Genomic DNA, 20,303 nt, shown 5'->3' with positions numbered 1-20,303 from the left:
TAGGAGCATCTGTATTGTCACTGGATATTGTATATACAATGGAATTTTGGTGCACTCTGGAGTAAAGCAGTACAGACAATTGTATAAATGCTATATAGAAATAAATAACTACAAATCAAATGAAACTGAATTTTTTATGAAAATGAGACAGATGTAGGAATAAAAACTGTAATTACAGTCATTTTAAATGATTTAGACAAGTTATCTTCCCGCTATGTTTGACCTTTGCACTTTTCCTGCCAACAGCATCAATCCCCTCCCCTTGCTGCTCTGACCTGGTCTTATCAGCCTTCACTGCCATGATTCAAGATACACAAAGAAAAGTTTGGACAACCATTTTTGGGAAGTGATGTTTACTTTATGAAAAATGTGTTTTCTTACTGAGCTGTATATTGGCCATATATGTTATTGGGCTCTTTTTTATATAAAAGTGAAGGTATGAAGATGAAATTAGCTAGCTCTGCTTGTTTTTTATGTCTTTCCCACTGGTACTTTGAATTCTGCCCAGCAACTCCTTTCCCCTATTTCCCCACTGGCACATATTCATGAGTTTGCTCTGAGGAAAGCTCTGGAAATCAGAGTATCATTTCCATCATTTCCAACTCATTGTCATTGTTCGCGCAAGGCACACAATGAAATGATCGTTCCAGATCACTCATCCAGAGACGAGCATCTGCAGTCATGCAGCCAGAGACCAGCGCTACCATTAGGCAATGTGGTTTAAGTGTCTCGCCCAAGGTCAGCACAGGGACAGGGGCTCGAAACAGTAACCCTCCGGCTGCAAGGCGAACACCTACCCACTGCACCACTGCCACTTAATCAAGCAAAATCGGCAAAACAACATAGTTTCCACAGGAAACGCTCTCATGTAAATGGGGCCTTAGTTTTCTGGGATCTCTGAATTTTGAGCTTTACGAACCTTATTTAGCAGATGTATACTAATATAAAAAGTGAATGAATTCATTATGTATATAATAACTATATGAACTAAATTAAATGAATGCTTAAAAAGATGAAAATTAAAGCTTTTTATTCCAAGACAGGGACACTGCTCTTTTTCCCCTCTGCCTATGTAACAGTGAAGCTGACCATAAACTCCAGCTGCTCTCAGATGTTGTCACTGCTGGTCCTTGTTTTTCATCCTTCCTCAGTGGCATGAGGAGAATCCCAACTCGTGCTTTCTCACTGCATTTCTCATCAAAATCAATATATTTTAACTTTATACAAATACACATTTTCAACAGTTCAGCCTTAATATGTAGACTTAGTATTTAATCACGCCATGTGTACCCATCATTATGCTTCACCTTTTGTGTCTTTGTTTCATTTTTTTTACCAATGGCTTTTCAGTGCAGCCTGATAGTCCGTTAAGTCTGTTGTAGGTTAATTGACTGTCAGATTTGATTTAATGTATTATTTTTATTTTTAAATTAGTCAAAAACATTGTAAATGTGCTGTAAAGTAATGTCTCGTATTCCTTCATGAATATGAGGTTATGTAATTGTGCTTGGTACTTCTCTTCTTGATGAATAGAGAAGGGAGACCGCTTGTTTCTCAGCCCACAGTTCAGTTCATTCGTTGATCCATTTTCCCCCTCTGGAACAGGGTTGCATGGGGGGGCAGAAGCCCAAGCAGAGAAACCCAGACCTCCCCCTCCTGAGCCGCCTCTCCTCCAGTGTATCTGGGAGTCACCCTTCCTAGTCAGATGCCCAAACCACCTCAACCAGCTGCTTTCAGTGTGGAGGAGCAGCAGCTTTAAGAGTCATTCGTGAGCCATAAATGACTCACTCTTCACCCTATCTCTAAGGGAGAGGCCAGCCACCTTCATTTCCACCGCTTGTATCCGCTATCTCACACTTTCTTGTTCTTACCCAAAGCTTATGACCATAGGTGAAGGCAGGGACGTAGATCAAACGATAACTCAACAACTCATCAGCTCTCTCTTCACCATGACGGACTAGTCCAGTGTCCACATCACTGCAGCCACAGCCCCAGTCTGTCTGTCCATCTCCTGCTCTCTGTTCCCTCACCTGTGCACAAGACCCCGAGATACTTAAACTTCTCCACTTGGAGCAGCAGCTTGACCCTAATCTGGAGTGAGCCTGACCACTGACCAGCTGGTTGTAAGCTGTGTGTCTCAGTGTGAGAAATGCAGAAAGAGAGGCCTGCTGGTTTATTTTTATGATTACAACTTGTGAACAACTGTGAAATCAGTCAGTCTGAGTCAAAACATGATTTCCATCAGATTTACCAGCAGATTGGGTCTGTGCTGATGTATGAGCCCAAGTTTCTGTCTTTTAATTATTGTCAGTTTTTAAAAAGTGCACAGAGAAACGCTAATTCACAAAAGATCAGTTTCACTTTAATTGCGTTAAGCTTTGCAACAATATTAACTTGCAGTGTTGTGGAACTAATAATTAACAATAAAGAATAAAAATGAGAGGATTGATAAAATTAATGAATCAGCCAAACTTATTTGAGCAGCAGAAGGACAAAGGTAACAAAGGATTGATAACAGAAAATTTTTAATAAGAAAGCACTTGATTCTACAAAACCTTCATTTTTAGGACACACGCTTTTCATGCTCTCCGCCACTAGAGGGAGCCTGACGTCGCTCAGTGGCTTCATGCCTGGCAGATCTTTGTTTCACCTCTGAAGCTAATCTGTTACAACATAATTATTATACAAGGTTTATATCAAATACATTTTACATAAGTTAGCAGTAAGATATGATAAGCTCCTTCATACTTGGGCACTTCAGGGTCAGGCGGTTAGTTTTACTATTTTAGAACTTGTGTATAACTAGTTTATTCTAACCTGCATCTTATTCTATGATCAATCAATTAACATGAAACTATGACAATATGCTACATGTAATAAGTAAAATCTTATTTCTTTGGTATGTTGACAGTGGAGTAGAAGCTGCTGGGATCACAGAAAACTCCAGCAGAAGAGGACGAAGCGTTCACAGTGCTGTAAGTCACAGCGCCACCTTCATCAGCAGTGTCACTCTGAACCTAGAAGGAAACATAAAATAATAAATTCCATGTGATTTATAATTTCAAACATGGCAAAGTTGTTAAAGTCAGGATTTGGATGGAGAGCTCCCATACCTGGGCTTCATTTTTGGTCTTCTTGGAGAAGCTGATGGAGGTGTAGTAATCACCAGCTTCAGCTTTAGCCTACACAGGGGAGACAACATTATGGCTACGGACACATGAACTGAAAACTGATTTCAAATATCTTTCTTTCAGATGACAAATACAGCTGTGAGTGTAACTTTGCACTGGTAGTAGTGTGTGACCTCTGCAGCGTTTAAGCTCAGTTCCAGCACAAATACAGTAAAAATCTTGCAGTTTTCTTGTTTGTTTTGTGGGCTCAGCTGTTTATATAATCCCCATGAATCATTTGTTGCTACAGCTACTTAGCACTACAGTGATTGTTACAGTCACAGCTGTACAGAGTCCTTAATTATTAGTGTTAAAACTCACTGTGTTTTCTTCCTTCTGCCTTTTATTTCCTGAAATGACACAACAGCCATGTTTAGTTTTACACTGAAAATCCAGAACTTCAGTTAACTTTATAACTTTACCTTTCAGTCAGTCAGCGGTCTCACCTTTTATTGCCGTCTGTCTGATTATGACCGCAGCAATCACTGTAAGTGCCGCCAGACCCACAGGAGCAGCAATATACCACCACGACCAACCTGGAAACAGAGAAATCCACAGTCACTGCTACTGTGAAATCAGCTGGATGCCACTTTGACTCAGAATCATTTTCACCCACACTCTTCTGTACGTCTGACATGTATATTTTTGGCTAAAATATGACAGCTTTCAGTCACTTCCTTGTTTTTAATTTACGTAGTTGTAGATGATGTAACTACCATCTGAGGATGTCCCGTCACTTCTTATAGTTGATGTTGGTTTAGTTGTTAATTTTGTTGCTGTTGATTTTATTGTTGTTGTTGTTGTTGTTGTTGCGTCTCCGCCTGTACAATGAGAAGATATCATGTTACATCAGTAGTATTTATTTAAAACTGCTGTTATTTTACACTTGAATCCTTAAGATGAACATCAGTTTGAGCTCATTACAGCTCTCACCTGTTTTGTCACCTGAGGACTGATGACTGAAGGGAAACAGCTCAACTTCTTTAGTGTGATCATTTGTCACTTTACACTTCAGTGACTCAAAAATCTTTGACTTCTGATTAAAGAGAGTTACTGATAATGTCACAGTGGCAGAGCAGGAACCCGGTGACATCTCCATCTCTGAGGTTATGTTCTCTTTACCCTCATACAGCCACTCCACTGTGTACCTGCAATGTTCACGTGTCTGCACATTGCAGAACAAGCTGACCCCATCATTGCTCTTTTGTTCGATTACTGGTGATGATGGAAATATCAAGAGATAAAGACAACAAGAAAATTAGCCTCATCACTGTAATCAATATTAAGGTAATATTTCAGTTTAAAAACATTAAAAACATTAAAAAACATTAAGACATAAATACTCACTTTGAATAACATACAGATGAACGTGGGAGTCTGGGCTTTGTTGTACTCCTGATATGACCTGTCTGCAGCTGTACTGACCAACATGCTGATCTGTGACCTTCTTTATATGCAGACCACAGTCTGCTGTCACACTCAGTCTGAGTGATTTAGCTTCGGCTTCTTTGTGAATCTGACCGTGATCAAATAGCGTTACTGCTGTTGCGCTTCTGAGGCCAGCAAAGATCCAGGTAGTGCTGTCACAGTTATGCTGAGCGTGTGTCAGACTTTCACAGGGTAAAGTGGCTTCATCACCAGCTCTGACAGTCAGGAATGATTGTTGTCCACCTGCTGCTGCTCAGAGAAAGTAAGAAAAATGTGACCAACATACTGTTTTATTCTCACTTAGTGTGAGGATCATTTTAAATATAGCTATAACATGATGTGTCATATTTATCCTTACCTTTAAAGAGAAAAAACAGTATAAGGAGAGAATACGTTTGAATCCAGCTGAATGTAAACATTGTGCTTCTTGGTGTCCTCTAAGTCTCTTGGTCCAATGACACATTTGTAAAGTTTCTCCTCAAAGATATCTAAATATATGTCTGTTTCCTGTGAGTAATGAGGCGTCACTTCCTTGTAGTGTTTTCAGTCTTTATTCTCCCATCGCAATCATTTATTGAATTAGTTGAGATCATCTCTTTAATCTGTCAAAATTTAGAGATAAACATAAACACTTTATTTTTGATCAGTTTGTTTGCTCTCATATTGTGTAAAGGATTGTGTTATTGTGGGGCTAACATCTACACTTGTGTGGTTAATGATAAAAGAGGAAGTTGGAGGCAGGAAGATTGTTAGTCAAAAGACAAGATCTATAAAAAGCAAATCTATAATGCGTCATCATGACAGTGTTGCACTGTGATGATGTTAAACATCTACAGAAATAGTTAACATATATTCCCCATTTTCAAAATGTGATTCTGTTGTTATGTAATGATTTGTAACAAGACACTTCAGACCATAACATTCAGCCTGCACTGAATGTTATGGTCTGTGGGAGGAGTCTGAGAGAGGGAAGTACTGAAGTAATTTCAGTGGAGATGACATGACAAAAACAAGTTGTTACAGATAAAATTAAATGTAAGTACAGATCATCAGTAACTATAAACAACTTCAAGCTGCTTCCTGACTGAACAAACAGGAGGTTTATACAGAGAGAAACAGGGGCGGAGGCACAACGCAGGGAAAGAAAATGTTGGTTAACAGTGTGGTTAACAGTGGCTGTTTTTTAAAGTGTGTGTGTGTGTGTGTGTGTGTGTGTCTGTGTTTCTGTGTGTGTGTGTGTGTGTGTGTGTGTGTGTGTGTGTGTGTGTGTGTGTGTGTGTGTGTGTGTGTGTGTGTGTGTGTGTGTTGTTAATATGACATTTTGTCAAATCAGCTCCTCTGTACATTGCCTAAGATCTGATGCATGAGTTATGCAGATTTTTAAGACATTTTGTTTCTTAATGTCACATGGTTGGGGTTGCTTCTCTGCGCCTTCATGCCGGGGATTATGCTACAAGCGACAGTTTAGAGTACCCACTCGTTTTGGAGTCGCTGGGTGGGGTGCTCCATCCAGTGACTTTATTGTCTTGCTGGGCAATGACAGTGAGACCTGGAGGGGCGTGACTGGGAGGAACGACCTGCCTGTGATTTGTCGTTACTTCCGATAGAACTAAGTTATGTAGACAATGTCAGCAGGGAGAAAGAGAAGCGCTGATGTATGGACACATTTGAACTTTGACGTTGTGACAAACAAAACCAGTGGCGGCGTTAGGGGGTGCTATAGCTCCCCCTGGAAAAGTCATGGCACGCCCATAGCACTCCCAAGAAAATAGTTGGGGTCTGTATGTGTTGAGAACTGAAGGAACAAATGATCCTTCATAGCACCCACCCCTGATCATTGCCTTGGGCTCCTCCATCTGTGTCAATGGCCAGCCAGTCATCCACCTGCAGTGCCTTGCTCCCATCTTTGGTCTCTATCCTCTCGTCTTGCTCCGTGGCCAGGACGACCCCCTGAACAGTGCCGCCTCCCGTGTGGCTTTCCTGGCAGGCCTCCTGAACTGTTTTTGCTCCTGTTTTGTTCCTGTGTTTCTCCCTGCGTTTGTATTTCTTAGTTTCCTCCCAGTTCAGGTTTCCTTTAGTTTTGTTATCTTCTATTGGTTTATGTAATGGTTTGTTTAGCCACAATAAATACCTCCACCTGCTCCTCTATCCTGCATTTGGGTCCACAAGCAACACCTTCCACACACCCTGACATGACTATTTTCTTATGATAATTTTGTCGACTAAAACTGGACTAAAACTAAATCAAAATTTGCTGTCAAAATTAAAACTGGTTCAAACAAGATCGAACATAAGAATAAGTGCACATAGCTCCAGGACACCCTAGGTCACAGGTCAATGATCGATTTTTGTAATCATGTCATCAGATCTGCGGCTGTGTGTTCTGGGCACTCAGGTGAAGAGAGAAGCTGAGCTGTCAGCTGATCACCACCTGGTGGGGAGTTGGATCAGTTGGTGGGGGAGGATGCTGGACAGATGAGATTGTGAGTAAAAGTGGCAGAATTCCTCTGAAGGGTGGCTGGTCTCTCTCTGAGAGAGAGGGTGAGGAGAGCAGCCATTAGGGAGGGGCTCAGAGTAGAGCCGCTGCTCCTCCGCATTGAAAGGAGCCAGTTTAAAGGTCTGAAAGTAAAGAAATGTTAAAAACAGAACTCAAATGTAGGCTCAAATGTTTCATGGACCTTCGTGGGCTTTTGCTTGCACCTTATCTATTTAGTTCTCCATACTGCTTTCTGTCTGTGCATGACCGCTGAATGTTTTTGAATACAAATATATATTTTGCACTTGTTCCCAGTCTTCCCCGTCCTGCATTTGAGTCCTCATCCCTGTGAAACTGCAAAAAATACTTCAGATAATAAAATCAGAGTCAAAGTTTAAAACAAAAACATGAGCGAAAGTTAAAATGTTAAATTACTGAAGATTTCTATAACTGCAGATGAACAACTAGAGCCTTGTTTGATTTATAATAATACATAATTATAGTCAATGAAACCTGACTCGATCATTCACTTATACAACACTCCACAGTCACAGACAGTTCAGGCATTCAAGCTGTCATCTTTATAATCACAAAATCTAAATAAGAGCAAAACAAGTGGGAGTTCAAACACAGGGCAGCTCCAGAGGAACAGCTGGACTTCAATGCCTTGCTCGAGGGAGCGAGAGTGAAAGCATTATCCATCCAAATGTTCCAGTGTCTCACTCAAATCAAAAAGATTTTTTCCAAATTAAAGTCCTTCTTTGCTCACTGTCAGGCGTCTGCAGCTGCATGCATTAAAGTGGGGAAACTGGAAATAATCAAATTATTGAGATACTGTCAAAATTAAGAAAAAAAATATGGTCATAGTTTGCTATCATTTTCTGTCATCCATCTGTCCTGGAAGGTGATGTAATTCATGCAATCCTGAGGAATGTCACACCTGTGGGTACTACTAGTACTACACACCAAACTACTACTAGAACCAACACGTTCTCACTCCTTAATTGTCACATATGGATGTTTGGGCAGGGTCATGTATGATGTTCATTCATGTATGAAGAAAGACGACATTTGTACACTGCAAAAAACCCACAATCAAATAAATTAAAATATTACATGAAACTTTACCTCAAGTTACTTTTCTAAAAATGACCAGCTGATCCCTGTATAAAAAACCCCAAATAACCAAACTGAAAGGCACAAATAAAACAACCTGAACTGAAACCTGATGTTAATGTTCAAACATTAAGCAAAAACCTCACACACCAAGAGCTAAATGAAGTCCGAATGATGCAGAGCTGGCCCCTGCTGCACTTGTACATGCTGAACAACATGAGCAAGGGTTCAAGCAGAGCCCAGAACATTTAAAATAATTAATATACAGAATGCCACTGTGTTTGCTTTGTGCAGCTTTCTTACACATGAAATATGGTGTCATTTTTCAGATGAATTTAGACTAATATGGGAGGTTTTTAGGTTGATCTGAGACAGAAGCTGCTTGTGAGCTGAGCCTAGTCACTGTGGATATCTGTGCCAAAGACTTCAGACACAGTCTGGAGGTGTTTATTTTAAGACGAGTCCATTCTCAGGCCCTGGATGACTCAAGGCCAAATGCACTAACTGTGGAAATAAAAAAGAGCTGCTACTGTTTCCATCTTTGCTGAAGCTGATGTGTGTTTATCTAAATGAAAATCCAGTATTCATTAATCTGCCTGGGAGAATTAATTAAAAAAAGTTTTACTGTTACAGTTTTCTGACCGAATATAGAATAGAATAGAATAGAATGCCTTTATTGTCATTATACAGGATGAACTCACTGCATCTTCACACTTCATGCATTTTATGTGAGTCTTAGAATAAAAAAACTTTAAAAACAGACCCCAAACAGAACCCAGACTTTCCTCACTGGCAGTGATGTATTTATGTAAAGAATGACTTTCACACTGTTGCACAACTGCACAATAACTGAATAAAGTTCAGGAGTCATTCTAAAGCTGAGAGGAGCAGAGCAGGAAGGTCCAGGCTGGAAAGGAAGAGCACAAAATGAGACTGATGATGTGGCAGGTAACTGGGGGGAGAATAAGGAACAGGTGAGAACTGTGGGAGCCAGGTGACTGTGGGTCCAGGTGGTAAATGGCAGGGACCCAGAAAAATTCCCAGTACCTCACAATTTCACCTCATCTAAAAAAAGTTGTTTTTTTTGCATTTCCTTCCTCGTTTTTAAAGGAAAAAAAATATTTGTAATATTAAATCTTTTTCGGATTCGTCCCCTGACAGACTGGGTCTCCAGCCCCTCCTGAAATCCTGAATTGGACACAAGGCTGAAAAAAATGAATGAATCTTTGCCTACCTTTGATTCTTTACTGCCACCAGCTGGCAGCCTGCAGAGTAGCAATAAATCATGTGACAGGAATGTGTATAATGTTGCGCACGTGCATCCACACAATTTTCAGTTCATAGCTTCCTAGTGTTACTCTGCAGAGTATAATGAAAATAACACTGTCAGACATGCAAATTAATTTCTTATTTATATTTTGTGCTGCTGCAAAATATTTGTAACTATGCTTGATATAAAAAAAGTAACGTCCACATGCTATACCTGTGTTATTACTTAATGTTGAGCTAAGTTAAATAAGAATATTGAGACTGTTCTCAAGTGTACATGGAAGATATCAAGCTCCTGCCAGCAGCTGGTCAGCTTCCCAAAGCTAAGACTTGTTTACGTCTCTTTATATTGTCATTTCTATTGTATATCATGCCAAATATTCATAATAATAGGTTTTGCCATTTTTGACACATTTAATATTCTAACTTTGCCACTTTGTAAAGAAACTTTTTATATCCTTCAGTTTATTTCTTTAAATTCACTTTTTCCTCTATTTCTGCCTAATATAGTCAAACAGTTCAAGGTTAATATTTTATACTTAAGTCGACATAAAAGTCGCTTATCTGTCAGTGCCCCTCGTATCTCTGAGCCAAGAATGCGGAGTAATATTCTTGGGAGCTGCGGAGCATCACTTAACATTCCCTGTGCAGAGCTGCGCTGTGTAACCTAACAACCGCACAGAGGAAACAAACAGAGCGGCACTGATTTATGCAGCAGAGCTAACTTTCCTGGGATTTCGGATTAACCAGATTTCCAAATCAGAGGCACCAATGCATAAATATGCATGCGGGTTTTCTGATGATCATCATCTGATGAATTTGTGGAGCAAGTGTACAATCAATGCCCTTCCTAACTAAACTTAATTATAACTGTAACTAGAGCCTTTGACCTGATATTGAGACTATATTAAGAAGTTGGAATGGCAGCAGTGCATGCAGAGCTTCTGGGAATTATCCATATAGCAAACAATAAAAAAAAAAAGTAATAATAATTTGACCAGAATAACTTTGTAAAGACTTTTGAAAATCGGTTGCAAATCAGGACAAGCACAGACATAAATGTGCATTTTCTATCTGGTGGGATGAGAGCTGATGTCACCCTGAGGGCGGAGTTATACAATTGAAAGAGAAGAAGCAGAGGGCGGATGTGAGGCGCAGTCTCTCCCGTCATCGCAGTCACCGCCACCGCCAGCATCCTCTGAGGTGTGTCTGCGCCGCCGGAGCTGCAGACAGACAGAAAGGCCGGGCAGAAAACGACCCTTTCCTCCGTTTACACCGACTATGGCGTCAAAATGTCCAAAATGCGACAAAACGGTGTATTTCGGTGAGTGCTTGATTCCTGAGCCGCTGCTGTAGATGCCAACCGGCATCGAGAGCCTTAACAGATGCGATGACCGCTGGGTGGGAGGGTTATAATCAGGCTGGGGTTTTTTTTTATTTTTTTTTTAAATATGCAAGACAGACAGTTCATTAATATTTAAATCTTCTTTTACTTATGATCGATAATGCGTTTTTTCATTAGGCAGCTCTGTGTTAGAACCAGCGGATACACCACAGAGTTCAGAGCAGCTGGGTGACGCGCACCCATTGATCAAAATGGGATTTTTATGTTATTAATAGGCCTGTCGAGTCCCCCCCACACAGTCCTCTTGTTGGACAGTTTTTATTGTAGGCAGGCTGAAACGGTGATTAGAACCAATGAATGTTGGATTTGTGAGGCACATACACATTTTCTTGTTAATATATGTAATTACAATAAATCCCTCATTATTTCCTTTGCCATTTGCACCTGTGACAGCTTTTAGATAAGAATCCTTTAAGTTTATTTCTGTGCTGTTATCTTGTGGACAAACTATCGAATGAAGTGCGTTTCTAAATGCATCAGAAGCATCCCTGCATCCTTTTTATTCGCCCACATGTTCACCATGTTGTGTATCTGTGTTACAGCCAATCAGTTAAGCCAGTCTGCAGGATTAGTCAAACTAATTATATACAACTGTCACAATGTAATCCCAACACCAGTGATATTTATATTCACAGTGTCAAAATGATTCATTTGTATCACTGAGTCAAAGTACTGTAAAATATATGATTTCTGACACACTCTGTCACTGCATGAGGCATTCAGCTTTGTAGGATTTCACTAACATAGACAAATATAATTGTATTTATTTATTTTAACTTCATAAATCTGACACAGATGCTGTAAAAGTACCTTACAATGCTAAACTCCAGGTCCTAAAAGTACTGCTGTAGCAGTTCAGCAGAATCTCAGAGGAATTCACAGCTGAGTGCCGCGGACACGTTGCCAGATTGGATGTGAAATCAAAGTGACAGTTTCTCTCCAAAAACGGATCCAAAAATGCCCCAGATGGTGAATCTCATACTCCAACAGACAACTGGTGTGTATCGACACAACCCAGATCAGGCAGTAATGTGTTCACTATCTTTGGATAAGATTACAGGGAGCCATTAACAGACCTGCAGTCATCAGCTGTCACTGTGCTATCTGACAGCTTGTGAAAAATCCTCTTTATGTGGGCTTTCAGCAGCAGGTAGGATGAGTTTGCTTTCTGGAGACTGTTTTTACTGGATTCTACACAAGACTGTCAAATAAGTTGGGCTATTATACTAATGAATTTAATACCAATTTTTAGCTTTTTCACCATTTTTTTGTGCAACACCATGTGGCATGGTAAATAATTAATTGATTGCCAGTTTGTTGTATGGATCAATATTCCTTTTGTTCTTTCCCGTTTCTCTGGAGAACAACAGTGAAACCACACCCTGCAGCCTCAGTCAAACAGGCTGTTCTTGCTTTCTTTCTGCAGTAAATTGGAAGCTTTAAAAATGATTATCTGAAAAAAAAAAGTGGAAGTTATTGTTTTACTGGGGAATTTATTGCAGTGGAAATTCAAAGTGGAACTAATAGTTTTTTCCTTTATGTTTTCTGGATGCAAAGTTCTGAGTCGCCATAAAGATGATGTTGCTCTTGTCACAGAAACTGTGATGTTTTATTTTTAAAGTAAAGCTGAGTTGATGTGATTTCTTCACTACATCACTCCATTATTAAGAAAAAGAAAACGAATGTTATCCTGCACAGATTCGTGTCCTTCACCATCCAGGCATAGCTCTGTGCCTCGGTGTGACTTACTGTCAGATATCACACTGACAAGCAGAGCAGGAACTGAGTCTAAACAGGAAGTGTCATGTTGTATCAGTCTCAGTGTATCAGCTGGGATATTTTGGGAGGAGGACAAACAGATAAGCAACTGTTAGTGAGTTTCTTGCTCCCTCTGTCCATCCTTCTGTCTTCTATACAAAAAAAGTCTCTGTGACTGAAACTGCTGGGCTTAAAAAAGGGGGTTATGTTGTTTTTCACTTGGCTGAACAGAGTAATATTTGTTTTTCCTCTGGATTTATACTGTGTGTACTTACAGCCTTCACTGGCAGCATATTAGATAGTCACATAAATAACTGGATGCTAAAAAAAAAGTAAAATAAAAACATGACTCCTGTAGTCCAAAGAAACAGTTATGACCAACTAAGGTAATTTGGCGGTACGGTGTTGTACAGCGCTGTCCTCCCATAATGTGCATAAGTGAAAAACTGATGGTGGGAAAAGCAGCAGGAAGACCCCCACACAGAGCAGAGCAGGTATCAATGACAGCAGATCATACTTAATGGGAACACCATGAAAACGAACAGCAGACGTGGGTTGCAAAGTGGCTTGCACAACAGAGAAATATGTATAAGATTAACAAATGCGAGGCGTACACGGGGACCAGCTGAACAGTAGGTGGTGTTGCTGATTCCAGATCAGCCTGACTTTGTGGCCTGTCTTAACTCTATGCTCAGTGTTTGCAGCAGATGTCATAAAGCTGCACTTTATTCTTCCATAATTTCCAGCTTGTATCTACAAACATTATGGTAAAAGGGACCTGTTACACTCACTTCCAACTCAGCATTTTTATTCAAGGGCTCTAGCAGAGTGGCTGTGCGGGGTTAAAAATGAAGATTATCTCACTTTTGGCCTTGGTGGAGTCCTTCAGTCCGTCCTTCGTCTGAAACAAACTGCTTTGCTTGTTTTCTCTCTTTAAGCCCACTTTCCCTTCTGATTGGCTGCCTCCAGCAAACATGTTTCTGTGCTCACAGCCAGACCTGTGAGGCTGGAATGACCATATTAGGGATATTTGCTCTTACTGACATATATTGAGCCAAGCGTAGGGCAAGAAATTAATTTTAAAAACTCAAGAGCAGGCTCAAGTTTAACTTTTATACAAACGAACCCCATTGTTTGAAATACTGGCTGCTAAATATGAGCTGTTAAATATGCTTCATAGATATGTGTGAGAGTGAGTGCAGCTTTTGTGTGTGTGTGTGTGTGTGAGTTTCACAAGTTTCTTCTTTAAACACAGCTTTAAAGTTAAAGGACTAGTTGGTCATTATTTTGTGAATTTTTGTGGGGTATGCCCCACCCCTCTGTGGTGCTAAGGTAACAAAATCCACCTACAGACAGGAAAGAGATCAGTCCTCAGATCCGACTTCAAATTTAGATTTTTCTTTGGATTGAGGTAGCTGAGTGTTTGAAGGGATGGAGGAACAGACAGTAGCTCCTTTAAAGAAAAAATGTAATAAATAAGAAAATGAAATCTCTGAGTCACCACGCTGCCCTTTAGAAGGCAGTGGAAAGAATGTGCTTTGGGCTGATATGAACTCATAAGTGCCCATTAAAAGCCGTCTGTCACTTTGACAGTCAGCTGCTATAATTCAGAATACATTAGTGCCTCGCATGTGTTTTCAGGTCGTGTCAGAAATATATAATTGCTACTGTACTTCACATGTTGACACACGCCCCCACAAAAACCTTAATAACAGTGCATATCGTTTCTTCTAATCGCTGCTGGACCCGTATGTGGAGGTTGATTTGTGTGCAATAAGTAGTTACATTTGGTATCAAAATAACTCTTTTTGAGGACAGAATGTAGTTTTGTTTGCACGCAGAAATGATGGAAGCTGTTCAAAGAAAAGGCAAAAGGGTCCTGCCTGCGGAGGAGCGCCTGCACTGGTGCACAAATAAAAACCATTTCTCCCTTTCTTTCCATTCAGTGGCAGTTCTCTGTTCTCGTGGAGAACACTGACCCGTGTAGGTCAGCTGTTCTTCAACTGTTGCTGTGTTTATTCTGTAAACGTGAAATATGACTCAGATTTCATTTGGTGCTTTTATACTCTGATTTTACTGACCTGTTGCCTCTGTCATAAAGGTAATGTGGCTGGGTTTTTGAAGGCTCATTTGCAGTTGTGGTACAGTGGTTAACACCGGGTTCGAATCCACTCTTCTGACTGGAGTTTGCACATTCTGTTTCCTGTGTGGGTTTTCTGTGTGCACCGGCTTCTTCCTAAAGTCCGAAGAGTCAAAATTTGCTGCGGGTGTGAATTTTAGCGTCTCTCTGTGTTAGCTCTGTGATCTACTAGCAGCCTGTTCTGGGCGTGCTCCCCCCTCTCACTGGGAGCTGGGATAGGTGCTCCCGCCCGTCATGACCCTGAGTGAGGGGTTCAGAAAATAAAAGAATGGATAAGAAAAATTGTTCTCAGTGAACTATTGCAAACCATCCTATAAATCATTTTGGATCCAGACTTATACATGCATGCCGTGGCAGAGGTATGACCTGCTTATTAGTTGACATCTTCATCATACGATTGTCCAAAATTGAGGCCATTCATTTTATGTTCCATAAACACAATAAGCATGAAATTAAATGATCTTTGTCTTTTTATGTCCCACAGCGGAGAAGGTGTCCTCTTTGGGGAAAGATTGGCACAAGTTCTGTCTGAAATGTGAGCGCTGCAGCAAAACTCTGAATCCGGGAGGCCATGCTGAGGTAACAGGATGTGAAGAGTATCAGCTTCATTTTCTTTGTGCAATTATGATTTATTTTTAGTTTTATGAAGTGTAAATACTTTATGTGTAAAGGTTACGTTGTGTCAACATAATTAACTGTGACTGAATAATCACGACACGAGGCTGTGAGCGGTTTCAATGAACTTACAGACTTTTTTTTTTCCCCCTCAAAGAAAGAAAACACGACCTCAGCAGGAAGCAGTCGGATTCTTTGTGGTGAATCTTGCTCAGTTACTCTGCTGTCTCTGAAACCACACATCAACTGTGCAGGAAAGTCGGTGCAGTGACTGTACAAGTTTAACCACAAAAAAACTGTGTGTACTTTCTGTTGACAGCTTCATTCTCTGTTGCCGAAAGTCAATTATGGGTTTTCGCATCTTTAATGCGAGGATCTGTTCACATCGACTGTATCTGGAGCTGTCCCTGCGTCTTTAGGACATCGCTCCTCTGAGAAACCTGGAAATGTCTGTGGTCTTAGAGAAAGTGATGATAAACCATGAGGCATAAATCTCAGAGAAAACAGGCTTTCACAAATCTCCAGAGTCATGGTTATGGGCATATAGTACAAATCAGAAAAATCAGTATGCTTAGTCTAATCATGTTCATATAAGCTCAGAGATTTAATCGTTTTTATAAGGCACTTCGGTGCATGTGACAGTGCATCATCATTCACAATGCATGATGTTCTCCAGTCTGTTCAGAACAGCTCAGTACAAAATTAGCTGCACATGAAATTAACGGCTCAGCAGCCTGTTATTTAAAACTCATCAGACTAATGTGATTAAATTGTTTGTGGCCTCTGCTGCATTTTAATCAGATTTAAGAAGGATGTGATGTTCTGAGAATCACAGATGGGGTGAAAATGATGTTCGTCATCCTCTGCTGAAAGGTGCTGATCTGGTCAGATTCGGTCAGACCTTCTCTGTAGAAGGTTTGAGTTCGATTCCACCATCTTCCCCGGGCCTCTCTGTGTGGAGTTTGCATGTTCTCCCCGTATCTGCGTCGCTTTCCTCCGGGTACTCCCACAGTCCAAAGACATGCAGTTACTGGGGTTAGGTTAACTGGTGATTCTAAACTGCCCATAGGTGTGAATGTGAGTGTGAATGGTTGTCCATCTCTCTGTGCTGGCCCTGCGACAGGCTGGCGACCTGCACAGGTTGTGCCCCGGCTCTCGCCCTGTGACAGAAATTTAGTTGAGTGAAAGCACTTCCTGTATGAATATACATTCCTGGGATGACTGAATAAAGCCTCCACAGAATATTTACATAAATGACAGCAGTGTCTGGGTAACAAAGGCTGTTACTTTAGCTGAAGCAGAGCTGCGTATTCATCTCTAAAAGCAGTCGTGCATGGAAAGAAGAGGGAAGAGAAATATTCTTGGAAAAGGCACATTCATCTCTATGTCTATAAACAACATGGCACATACTTAACATAGTTAGAAGAAGTCAAACTCCTTCAAATTCAGCCCAAGTTCATTTGTTATTTGAATCATGTGAATCCACATAGACTGAAAACTAACCTTAATATAACTGAGGTTTGCCTGTTTGTTTATTTGTTTATTTTGGGGGTTTTTTCCCTTCTTATTCAAGATATTATCAGTTTCACGTATCGCTTCAATTCACTCAGATTTGCTAAGTAGCGGATGCTTCTTCTGTCTCTCCCCTTTACACTGTGCAGCATGATGGGAAGCCTTATTGCCACAAGCCGTGCTACGCCACCCTCTTTGGACCAAAAGGTGGGATTTCCTCTCGTGCACATGTACAGAGAACATTTCCCGCTCTGTTTGACCCCCATCAGATTTCTGAGTTCCACCATTTCTTGTTTTTTTCCTCCTTTTAGGTGTAAACATCGGAGGAGCTGGATCCTACGTGTACGACGCTCCTGTCAATGAAGCCCCTGCAGCCGTTTCCTTGGAAACAAATGCCAAACCAGAGGAGGAGAAAAAAGCCCCCGCACGGGGACCAGTGAAGGGTGAGAAATATGTGGAGCAAAAATAGAAAAACTGTCATGTGCAGGGAGGAGAAACTCAGCGTCCTCGGTGCCTCTGAGGCAGGATGCAGATTCAGTTAGGTTTTTAACATCAAACCAAAGAAAACACACTTTTCATCTTCTTATTATCTGTTTATATTATTATGTATGATTTTTAGTTTCATTCTTATGTTATTCATTTTTAAATGGTTTATTTTCCCTGTGCATTTTATATTGGATGTGTTTATTCCCACAGTTTTCCTTTCTACATGTGTTTCTCTTTAATTATCTGAATAAGGTTTTTTTTTTGTTGTTATTCAGAGTTATGGTGCAAAGGTGCAAGATCACCACATCTCACACTAGCGATCTGAGGCAGCAGCTAATGCTGCAGGAAAAAGTTGGCAGGACTACTTTTAAATTACTTCATGCCTGATGTTGCATTTAATAGCATTTTAATTCAGTAGTTTGTTTATGATTTTATTTTTGGCTTCCAGCTCTTCAGTATCACTAGAAGCATGTAAACTAGCATTTCTAACTAATAAGGTTTAGTCCTGGTGAAGATCTGACTTTGTTACAATTCAGAATTTTTTTAATTCAATGCAACTTTTGCAGCGGCCAGCTTCTCGTCTTTCTCTGGAGGGCCCAACATCTGCCCCAGATGCAACAAGACGGTTTATTTTGGTGAGCAGATTTCTGTCTTCGTATTAAGATTCTCCGAAAAAAAAAAAAAGGAGCTGTCCTGCATTTCTTCATAAGCACTGGAATGAGTCTAAGTCCTGTGCTTGGTGTAATCTTTCTACCATGGCCTGTGTGTGTCTGTGCAGCTGAGAAGGTGTCATCTCTCGGGAAGAACTGGCACCGGCCTTGTCTGCGCTGTGAGAGATGCAGTAAGACTCTGGCACCGGGCAGCCATGCAGAGGTGAGAGATGAGTCCTGGAAATCAGAACACTTTTGATTACACAGACACTCTCTGGACAATATTCAGATTCAGAAATACCGGTTTATTCAAGAAAGATCTCAGAGTGAAACTCAGATTTGATTTCTGTCAAATACTCTCATATATTTGCATTTTCTTTAATGATTTAGATCATGTGATGAGCTAGAAAAGTCAACATTATCACAAGCTCCAGCTGCACATTATGATAAATCTTTAATCTCTTTTCTTCAGTTTGTTGCCCTTTAATATACCAAAACTCTTTTAGTGCTCTCCTAATGGGTTTACACCTAAATCGTGCTAAAGGTCAAGGTCACCTTTATCCTTTTATGGGCAATAATCTGTGAATTATGATGGTTTATGAGCTGGATGAGCCCCTGTTCATTGAAGTTCTGGTTTATTTTAGTCATGTCGAGGCAAAAGCCACTTTACTTTGTGTAGCTGTAGTTCAAACAAATGGTTTAGTCTATCAGGCTAAAGAAAGTTGAAGTTTAACCTCCATCCAGTTAGCATGACCAGACTGGTTGTTCCCAGTGTTAAAATTCACCCCGACCATCACATGGTGAGAGGCTGCTGAGGTCTGACATCATGATGTCAGCTAGTAGAAGCTGTTGTGTTTTGGATTATTTAGACGGCAGAAAAAAGAAAGGGAAAACAGAAGTTGGGCAGTTCTTTTTTTATTTCCATCAAACACTGAGAGGTATTATTTTCTTTGTGTTGCAGCATGATGGACAGCCTTACTGCCACAAACCGTGCTATGCTGTGCTGTTTGGGCCCAAAGGTATGTAATCTGGGAGGGGGGGGGGGGGGGGGGGGGGGGGGCAGAGACTGTTCCTAAAACAATGGTTCAAACCAACATGCTCCCACAAAAATCTGTAAAATGTTAACTTAGAACCTCAAACAGATCAGAAACAGCCACATTAGTCGACTTTTGGCCAGAATTAAATACTTGCTGTTTTATGACCTACAATGGTCCGACTCAGTGTGAGATTCAGTAACAGTGAGTGCGTCAGTATGAAATTTCCATGAGAAGAGAGAAAAACGCTGAAACTCAAAAAGTCCAGTAGATGCCATAATTGAAGTGGACGGCTCGTTATCCTTCATTATTTAGTCTAGAAAACTGGAAAACTTTAAAATGTGTCTGTAATCATACTTAACTATGTTATCACAGCAAAGATGGATACAGTTGTATACAGGTGATGATTTTGAGGAACCAGCCCCAAAAGCTTTGCAAAGAAACCCATAACTACCCACATGGTTAGAAAACCATAAACGGTGTATGTTTTTTTTAAGTGAACAGAAATGTTACATTTGAATCTGTGCTCCACCTCTCTCAGGTGTGAACACCGGCGGCGTCGGCAGCTACATCTACGACGATCCTGAGGCTGAAGAGCAGTCTTGAGCCCCGAAGCGGCCTCCAGCACGCGGACAGAGAAACGCCTCCAGGACCCTCAGTATCTCTATGATTTGCCTTTAGTGGTAATTGTGACAAATGATATGTACTGCACTCACAGGGATGGAAACTTAGATGTTTATGTTGTATTTGTATATTGTTTATATATCTATTTTTTGTACTGAAACAAGCCTTTAATATGTCCTCCCGTGTGAGTTTCAGATTTGCCTTTGAGTTTCTTGGTTCTCTTTGCCAAATAATTATTAGCCTGTTACTGTAGTGGATGAAAACTGTGTTCTTCTCACTTTGGATTAGTAGCTTTTCTGACTTTTGTGCACTTATAACATGTACTGTATGAAAACAAAACAAACAAAAAAAAAAAAAAACATACCAGCCCTCCAATTTATAGTCAGTGTTTTTTGAACAAGGTTTTTTTTGTTCTAAACTTGCAGATGACAGTATAGTGAAGATACACATTTTACAGAGGCGTGCATTTTAATGATTGTCATGAAGGTGAGTTTGGGGGTCGCTGCAAACAAGAAACAATTTGCTGTTCTTCACATTTTATACAGTAAAAGTGTGTGATAGTAAAACCTGAGTTTGGTGTCACTGTGTTTTTATTCCCAGTGAGTTCTCATGAGTCCCAT

The 20,303-nt window shown here is 40.5% G+C and overlaps 2 protein-coding genes across 2 annotated transcripts; one reads left to right on the top strand and one right to left on the bottom strand.

Annotated features, from left to right (window-relative positions):
• Positions 1 to 2,888: 2,888 nt before the first annotated feature.
• LOC115774593 (uncharacterized) lies at positions 2,889 to 6,754 on the bottom strand. The gene is made up of 9 exons (XM_030721947.1): positions 6,730 to 6,754; positions 6,427 to 6,688; positions 4,518 to 4,723; positions 4,104 to 4,385; positions 3,887 to 3,991; positions 3,617 to 3,706; positions 3,492 to 3,520; positions 3,114 to 3,182; positions 2,889 to 3,017 (listed from the first exon to the last, which is right to left on the bottom strand). Exons 1-9 carry the CDS (start codon positions 6,752 to 6,754, stop codon positions 2,889 to 2,891), a joined length of 1,197 nt encoding a protein of 398 aa, XP_030577807.1.
• A 3,854-nt stretch (positions 6,755 to 10,608) lies between these two features.
• On the top strand, positions 10,609 to 20,254 carry LOC115774933 (cysteine-rich protein 2-like). The gene is made up of 8 exons (XM_030722409.1): positions 10,609 to 10,783; positions 15,247 to 15,341; positions 17,039 to 17,096; positions 17,201 to 17,332; positions 17,942 to 18,010; positions 18,154 to 18,248; positions 18,987 to 19,044; positions 19,601 to 20,254. The coding sequence occupies exons 1-8, from the start codon at positions 10,741 to 10,743 to the stop codon at positions 19,663 to 19,665; spliced, it is 615 nt and encodes a 204-aa protein (XP_030578269.1). The 5' UTR covers positions 10,609 to 10,740; the 3' UTR covers positions 19,666 to 20,254.
• The last annotated feature ends 49 nt before the right edge of the window (positions 20,255 to 20,303 follow it).

The sequence above is a fragment of the Archocentrus centrarchus genome, chromosome 24 (genome assembly GCF_007364275.1).
Source record: "Archocentrus centrarchus isolate MPI-CPG fArcCen1 chromosome 24, fArcCen1, whole genome shotgun sequence".
NCBI lineage: Eukaryota > Metazoa > Chordata > Actinopteri > Cichliformes > Cichlidae > Archocentrus > Archocentrus centrarchus.
The sequence above is the reverse complement of the archived record's forward strand: the minus strand, read 5'-3'. Positions and strand labels throughout refer to the sequence as shown.